The 8689-nt window shown below is 40.0% G+C and overlaps 1 protein-coding gene across 1 annotated transcript; it reads right to left on the bottom strand.

The window, feature by feature from the left end:
* Nucleotides 1-73: 73 nt before the first annotated feature.
* On the bottom strand, nucleotides 74-7972 carry LOC123256158 (actin filament-associated protein 1-like; the record flags this gene model as incomplete). Its single annotated transcript, XM_044684839.1, has 2 exons — nucleotides 74-285; nucleotides 7858-7972. Coding segments are annotated over 2 exons (315 nt in total), but the record flags the coding sequence as incomplete, so codon positions are not given.
* Between the last annotated feature and the right edge of the window lie 717 nt (nucleotides 7973-8689).

Genomic DNA, 8689 nt, shown 5'->3' with positions numbered 1-8689 from the left:
AAAAAAAAAAAAAAGAAGATAGCCTTTGTGATATTTTAGACAAAGTGAAAATGAAACATAACGGGGTCGGGAATTCAACAGCATTCTAGGTAGGTGCAATCAAATTTAGTTTTTTCATACCAGCATTCACTTCAATAGCTGCTCTAAGATCCTTCCTTTCTTTTCGGAGCTGAGCCAGGCGGTTACGCAGAGTTTCCTTCTTCCTTAGCAGGTCCTCTTCTTTGGTCTGCAACCTCTTGGCATCCGCTTCTACACGGTTCTTACCATATTTGTACTGGTCAGCATCTTAGGGAAAAAATGAAAATGGTCAATTATATTTAATTCAGTAGAGGTCAGAGTAGTTCGGAATTTGCTTGGCCAGGCAATTTGAAAGGACAGGCTTTTTCTTTTTTTTATTTTTATTTATAGGCTCTACATAAGTCAAATATATATAAAGAACTGATTTTGGACTGAGGGTGTGAGGCGACTAGCTCACATGCCCCCAGATTCCTTGAACCTGATCTAAACTGGGATTTAGAATAATCTATACAGGAGAAAAGATTTCTTGGTGCTATATTCCTTTCAATGCACAACAGGAGGTAATTCATTTTGAAGCACAGTTGATCATGCTTTGGGCTATAAGTCTAGAAGACGGGATGGATTTGTATTCAGGAGAAATAGATTGAAATTGTAATTCCATGGCTAACCCACGTGACCTTGGTAAAGTCACTTGCCCCTGTCTAAGCTTCTATTCTCTTATCTGTTTAAAAAAAAAAAGAGCATTAGATTTCTGAAAAATCTGAGAAAAAGGACCAAAATGCTTATTATACTTCTGGACTCAGTAAGATCAGTAGTAGGCGTTATACCTGGGTCAAGTGAAGAGGTGAGATGAAACTTTCTGACATCCAATCCCAAGTTTTTTCTACTGAACCCTACACATTCCCGAAGCCCACTTAGGTGATCCAGTAATGGACTTGAAAGATGAACCAGGTCTTTAGATTTTTAATTTTTATTACTGTATCATATGGCCTAATTATCAATCAATTAAAAAGCATTTTTAAGTGCATAGTAATGTGTGAGGCGAGGAAGCTAGATGGTTCAGTGGGGACAGTGCTAGGTCTAGAACCAGGAAGACTAGAGTTTATATCCAAGCTCAGATACTTATTAGCTGTGTGACCTAGGGCAAGTCATTTAACCCTGTTTACCATAATCCACTGCAGAAAAAAATAACAAACCACTCAAATATCTTTGCCAAGAAGACCCCCATGGACAGTACTGGTGTGCTATGGTCCAAAGCGTCCTAAAGAGTCAGACACAACTGAATAATTGAACAAGATAAAAACATTGGCAGGAACTAGAGAATGAATAAATGAAATCATCTCTATAAGAAGCTTGTATTCCAACTGGGAAAATAAGTAATTATATATTACTTATAGTATGATATAAGGTGAACAAACAGAAATAAGTAGAAAGTAGTAAAATACAAGGGAGTTTTTTGGTTTGTTTTTTTTTTTAGAGCGTAAGCACTAACCATTGGAAAGATCATGAAAGGCTTCATACTGAAGGTGGAGCTTCGGCTAGATATTTTTAAAGAAATCCTTATCTTCTAATCCTTTTTTAAAAACCCTTACCAATATGCAATACTGTGAACCAATGTTTTAAGACAGAAGAGTGACAAGGGATAGGAAATGGGGGATAAGTAAGTTGCCTGGAGTCCTATATCTAGGAAGTGTCCAAGACCAGATTTGAACCCAGAACATCCCATCTCTATGCCTGGTTCTCTATCCACTGAGCCACCTAGCCATTCTGTCCAGCAGATCTTCTTTATTTTTTTTTAATGCCTTTACTTTCCATTGTAGAATCAATTCTGTGTATTGGTTACAAGGCAGAAGAGTGGTAAGGGTAGGCAATGGGGGTTGAGTGACTTGTCCAGGGTCACACAGCTAGGAAGGCCAGATTTAAGCTAGGACCTTCTGTCTCTGGCTTGGCTCTTAATCCACTGAGCCATCCAGCTGGCCCCATGACTAGTAGATCTTAAGGAAAGCCAGGGAGGCAAAGGAAAAGAGGGGCCACATTCTAGGTATAGTGCAATGGTAGTTTGATGAGGGATGGAGTGTCATGTGTGAGGAACATAGATAAAGCCAGTTTGACCAATTCCAAAGTACAAGCAGTGAAGCAATGTGTAAGGAAGCTGCAAAGATAGGGGCCAGGTTGTTGAAGGCTTTAAAAACTAAACAGCGAGTTTCTGTTTTGTCCTAGATGCAATAGGAAGCCACAGGGGCCAAAATGAGTAAGGGAGTCACATGGTTAGATCTGCAATTAAGGAAAAGTACTCTGGCAGCAATGGACTAGAGGGATGAGAGACTAAAGGCAGGGGAATCATCATAATTAGTCCTAGTGATTTTGATAAAACTCCATGAAAAACTGCCACAAGAAGATTATTTGCATATTTACTTGCAGGGTTTTATTTTCCTTTCTGAGTTGGGAGAGGGGGGAGGCAAGAAAAAAAAGCTTGTTAAATGAAAAAAAAAAAATCAGTCAGAGAATAAGCAATTCTGGTGCTTGTTTGACCCTTTTCCAGTTGTGTCTGACTCTTCATAACCCCATTTGGGGTTTCCAGGTAAAGATACTGGAATAGTTTGCCATTCTTTTGGTTTGCCATTTTCTTCTTCAGGTCATTTTACAGATGAGGAAATTGAGGCAAATAAGGTTAAGTGACTTGCCCAGGGTCACCCAGCTACTAAATGTCTGAGACTGGATTTGAACTCGGGAAGATGAGTCTTCCTAACCTCAGGCCAGGTACTCTATTCACTGGTCCACCTAGCTGCCCCTGTATATACTTTATGGTAAGCACTGTGCTAATCGCTAGAGATACAAAATATATTAAAATGGAAAAAAAGAGAGTTTAATACTTGTTGTTCCCTTATGTGTATGATCCCTGGTTTACAAACTCAAGTGGGCTGGAATACGTATCTAGCAAAGTGAATCTCTCACTTCTTGCAGGCAAGACTGTACAGATTTTTAATGAAAATGTGAGTTCTTTGTTCAAGGTCACATGAATGGCAAGAAGCAGAGGCAATATTCCTGCAGAACTAGTTTTGACAAGGCAACGAGCATTAATTAATTGTTTTCTATGCACCAAACTCTGCTAAGTAGTGGGGATGCAAATACAAACCAAACTAGATGGTCCCTGCCTTCTAGGTGAAGTCCTGATGAGAGAGAGCCTCCAATCTCCTAAGGCTCAGTTATCAAAGGCACTGATTCCTCACTCCCTCATCAGTGTGGTCTTTTTTTTTTTTTTAATCATGCAACCTTCTCATCTAGAAATGGGGATGATAAGCATTGCCCTGCCTACCCCACTGGGTTGCTAAGAGGCTGAAATGAGAGAATGGGGAGAGTGGTTTTGTTGTCATCATTACTTCATCATCCGGGCCACTGAAGGACTTGCTGATTTGAACCAAACTAAATATGATCCCCTTCTGCCTGGATGATTTAGGAGACTAGAACTAGCTATGCCGGAACTTCAGCCTAAGACATCGACTCGGTCAGTGAAACTTCAAGAAAAGGATCATAAGAAATGTTTAATCTGATGCTTTATGGTTTATAAAACAAAACAAACAATGTACAAATAGAAAACCTACTTCCCTTGAGTTCTCCCATTTCTTCCTAATCCAGTGAGGCAGGAAAGGGTTATGATCTTCATTTTTGTCAAGGAGATTCAAGGTCACACACACAGTTTTATAGTGAGTTGCTGAGACAGGTTTTGAATCAAGAATCTTTTGATTCTCAATCAAGTGCTTTTTTTTTTTTTTTTTTTTTGGTAACTCCAGATAATTGGAAAGATGACTGCAGGCCAAATTAATGGCTGAAAAAGTCAGTGAACCTTCATGGATGTGAGAGATGGTCGGACACCAGAATACTTAGTTTTAATTCTGGTACTGACATTCACTAGCTGGGTGACATTGGGTAACTCCCTGTCTCTCCATTTATAAAATAACTTGGTCAGTACAGGTGATCTCTATGGCACCTTTCTTTACTTTTCTTTCTTTTTTTATAAATCCTTACCTTCCATCTTGGAGTCAATACTGTGTATTGGCTCCAAGGCAGAAGAGTGGTAAGGGCTAGGCAATGGGGGTCAAGTGACTTGTCCAGGGTCACACAACTGGGAAGTGTCTGAGGGCAAATTTGAACCTAGAATCTCCTGTCTCTAGGCCTGGCTCTCAATCCACTGATTCATCTAGCTCCCCTCTAGGGCACCTTTCAACTCTAACATCTTCTATTCTCAGGTCCCACTTTAATTCTAACATTCTATTTCATCCCAAACATCTTGTTTTCTAAGAGTCCTTTTGCCTTCAGCAGTCTCTGAATGAGAAAGGATTTATTAAGTGCTTACTACTTGTGCAAAGCAAGTTAAGTCCAGAAGCATTATTAAGTATTGAGGCAGTTAGGTAGCTCAGTGGATAGAGAGCCAGGCCAGGAGATGGGAGGTCATGGATTCAAATCTGACCTCAGATACTTCCTAACTATATGACCCTGGGCAAGTCACTGAACATCCAATTGCCTAGCCTTCATCACTATTCTGCCTTGGAACCAGATACCTAGTATCACTTCTAATACTGAAAGTAAGGGGTTTTTGTTATTGTTTTGTTTTTGTTTTTGTTTTTTTTTTAAAGTACCTACTATATTATATGTCAGGCATTGTGTTAAGGACTAGGAATGCAAAAATGGCCATCTCTGCCCTCACGGAGATTACAATCTAACAGAGAGACAACTTGGAAGCAACTATGTGTTAAGTGCTGGGGCTACAAATAGAAAAGTGTAGCCAGCTCTGCTGTCGGGGAGCTCACACTCTAATGATGGAGACAGCACGTATGGAAGCTTCAGAATGGCACAGCGGACTAACTAAGCTAACACACTTAACTGACTGCATCGCTGTTAAGAGTCCAGCCAAAGGACAGAAACAGAAAAATCTGACCGGCTTCACTTCCTTCTAAAGCAAGATGTTTTCACAGCAAAAGCCAATGGAAGAAACTGTAAATTCCCAGCTCTCCTTTTGGCTCTCCGTGCAATAAACTCATGATGTTGCTAATGCAACGGGCTGAGTTCAGCGAAAACATAGAATGCAATTATTTTTCTCTTTTGTCACCATTAGATGTCACCAAAGTTAATAAAAATTCCCTACAGAAGGCATCATAAAATAAAGGGATAAATCATCTGGCCATAAAAGAAATATAAGTATTGAAACTGAGGCACTGGAGGAAGAGACAGCGGCAGTGATTTCAAGGGATATAGATCTTGTATAACATGGCTTTTTAAGGAACCCATTAGTCCTCATTATTTCCTTTCTCCTCTTCCCCACAATGAAGAGGGAACACAAAATTAAAGGTGGGTGGTGGGGGCAATTCAGATTTCCTGGGCGTACAAATACAGTCTTTCTTTAATGGAACCAATATTATAACAAGGAAAATATAAAGTAAACTATCACACGAAGAAAAAAGAACAAAAGGAATTTAATGCAATCAGATTCTTGACAAAGTTATTGACCCCATATGTGGTCTCCATAACCAAATGGTTCCTCATTCTCCTCTGACCCATTAAGGATGCAGGCTCCCCCAAATTTTGTTTTAGACATTCTTTTTCCCCCCTCTCATGTGTACAACCATAACTACTGAAGACTCTAGAAAAAGTTGATAACACTGAAGTCATTGTCACTGTTGAATGATTATTTTGTTTTACTTTTTTTTTAAATCTTTGGTTCTAAGACAGAAGAGCAATAAGGGCTAGGCAATGGGAATTAAGGGACTTGGCCAGGGTCATAAAGTCTGAGGCAAGATTTGAACCCAGCACCTCCTGTCTCTAGGCCTGGCTCTCAATCCACTGAGCCACCTAGATGTTTTTGAGAGCAGGGAGCTGTCTAGCAATTCTATTTCTATCCTCAGGACTTAGCAAAGAAACTTTGTCCTTAACAAGTGGTTAAAAAGTCCTTTTTCATTTTATTCGTCCTTGGTCATTTCAACTGGACTTACTGGTTCAAGTATCACTTCCATACAGATAGATGACTTCCAGATCCATGCATCCAACTGAGTCTCTCCCCTGAGTTCCAATTTAGCTCTTCTGACAGCCTGCTAAGCATCTCTTCCTGTGTCTTTTTGCCAAATTCTCAAACTTAGCATGCAAAACTGAACTCTTCATTTTTTCCCTTAAACACCTAGACTTTCTTAGTATATTTTCTTTTTCTTTTTTTCTTATGCTTTCTTTCCTCACAACGTTCTTATCTCTATTTATGGTACCATCATTCTTCTTCATTACCCAGATTCAGAATCTTGGAGTAATCCTTGAATCTTCTCTGGAGTCTGAGGAACTGATATTGAATCTTTTCTCTAAGACACACTCTCTACCCTACGTGACTTCAGAACAACAACTCTGAATCTCTCTCCAATAAACTTCACGCTCATTTAATTTTCAAACATTTCCACGTCAGCCTCTACAAATTTTCTTACCCTAATTTGTTCATATTCATATTGCCCAGTGGATTGAGAGCCAGGCCTAGAGATGAGAGGTCTTGGGTTCAAATCTGGCCTCGGACACTTCCTAGCAATGTGCCCCTGGGCAAGTCACTTAGCCATAACTGCCCAACCCTTACTGCTCTTCTGCCTTGAAACCAATACTCGGCATTCATTCTAAGGCAGAAAATGAGGGTTAAAAAAAACCTCTACAGTCATATTTGAATTCATGTCTTCCTGATTTCAAATCCATATTTCTAACCACTTGTGCTACCTAAGTGCCAAAATCATCCTTTAAACATCCATTGATTATTTTGTTAATATACAGTCCTAAGTCAGTAGCTTGTTAATTGAAAACAAAAATACAAGGTTTAGGGGCAGCTGGGTAGCTCAGTGGATTGAGAGTCAGGCCTAGAGACAGGAGGTCCTAGGTTCAAACCCGGCCTCGGCCACTTCCCAGCTGTGTGACCCTGGGCAAGTCACTTGACCCCCATTGCCCACCCTTACCAATCTTCCACCTATGAGACAATACACCAAAAAGTACAAGGTTTAAAAAAAATACAAGGTTTATCATAAAATATAACTCTTTGGAACGGAAGTCAGGGCTTTCTGTAATCCAGTTCCAACCTACCTTTCAAGACTTACTTGCATTATACCTTTCCATGCCAAAAGGGCTAGTAGCTGAACTAAATGTTTCTTGTTTCCTCGCACTAGCACAGGCCTTCTCCATGCCTAGAATACACGTCTGCCATGCAAAATTCTTTGATTCCTTCAAGTTTCGACCTACATACCACACCTCCCCTGATCACTTCTAAAATTTACTTGAGCCCCTTTCCTGGCTTGCTCTTTTGACCTCCTGTCTCTCTGCAGTGTATAGTATTTATCTCTGTATATATTCCAGTTTTCTAATAGACCCTAAGCAGGAAGTGTGTCAGTTTTCGCTTTTTGTGACCCCAGTGGGATATAATGCTATTCTGTTGAACTGAAATGAACTGATCTTAAGTTGCAATTGCCCTAAGGTCATCTGGTTGTTATTCAACTAGAGTTGAAAAGTATATTGAATTTCTTCCTCTTTAGATCCTATTTAAAACAGAATTGGAAGAACCCTTGACCAGGAGCTAGGAGATCCAGTCTAGTCCTGGTTCTGCCTTTAATGTTTTCTGATCTTGGGAAAGTCACGTTCTCTCAGCCTATTTCCTCCTCCATAAAATGAAAGAAGTTGGTTAAGCTGACCTTTATGTGTCCATACAGAGTGGTGTTTATGACTCTAGTCAGGAAAGCATGAGCATCAATCACGCTTAAGCCCTGCAGAAAGTGTCCGCCAGTCCTCCCACCAATCCCCTGATCAGAAAGAGCAGCACCTTGGAGAACTTACTTGATGCTGTCCGTTTGACAGTGGCTGATGAGTCTGTTTTCTTTTGTGGACTGTTGGCATTTCTCCCTTTCCCTGGGAGTCCATTAGATGCGATGGGAGGTTTCTTGCTCTTGAACTATTAGAAACAGATCAGACAAGAAAAGTACAACTTTTGATATTGTGGTCCCTCCTCTTGATTTCATCTCTTCTAAGACTAATGACAAAGCCCGGGTGTCTGACTTCCAAACTCCTTATGGAGCTTATCTTCCCAAACTATTCAAGCAACCCCATGGTTCAAATGAGAGGAGAAAGCCCAAGACCTTTGAAAAAGCATGAATTAATTAGAAGATCTGGAGCATAAAGACAAATGCCCTAGGCTTAGAGGGTAGAGACCTGGGTCCAGTTTCCAGCTCTGCCACTAGATAGCTGTGTGACCTTGGGCAAACCATTCAACCTGTAAAACAGGGATGGTAATACATATCCTATCTAGGTTATAGGGCTGTTGGGGGGAAATGGGTTATGCAAATCATAAAAGAATAAAATAGGAAGAGTACCACATAATGGATTAAGAGCCAGCCTCAGAGACAGGAACCCCTGAGGTCAAATATTCCTTGCCTTAACGTTACTAGCTATTTTTACAATAATGGGTGAGTCTGTTGACCTCCAAAAGGCTTCATTTTTTCACATTTGTGAAATCAAGATAATAATATCTTACCACCTATATCACAAGATTCTTACATGGTGAGCATTTTGTACATTTTAAAAATGAGATAATATATGTAAAATGCTTTGCAAATCTTATGATTTTAAGGCTTAAAAATAACAGCAAGCATCTAGGTAGCTCAGTGGATAG

Source organism: Gracilinanus agilis, unplaced genomic scaffold (genome assembly GCF_016433145.1).
Source record: "Gracilinanus agilis isolate LMUSP501 unplaced genomic scaffold, AgileGrace unplaced_scaffold56453, whole genome shotgun sequence".
Classification (NCBI taxonomy): domain Eukaryota; kingdom Metazoa; phylum Chordata; class Mammalia; order Didelphimorphia; family Didelphidae; genus Gracilinanus; species Gracilinanus agilis.
This window is presented reverse-complemented; position numbering and strand designations above follow the sequence as displayed.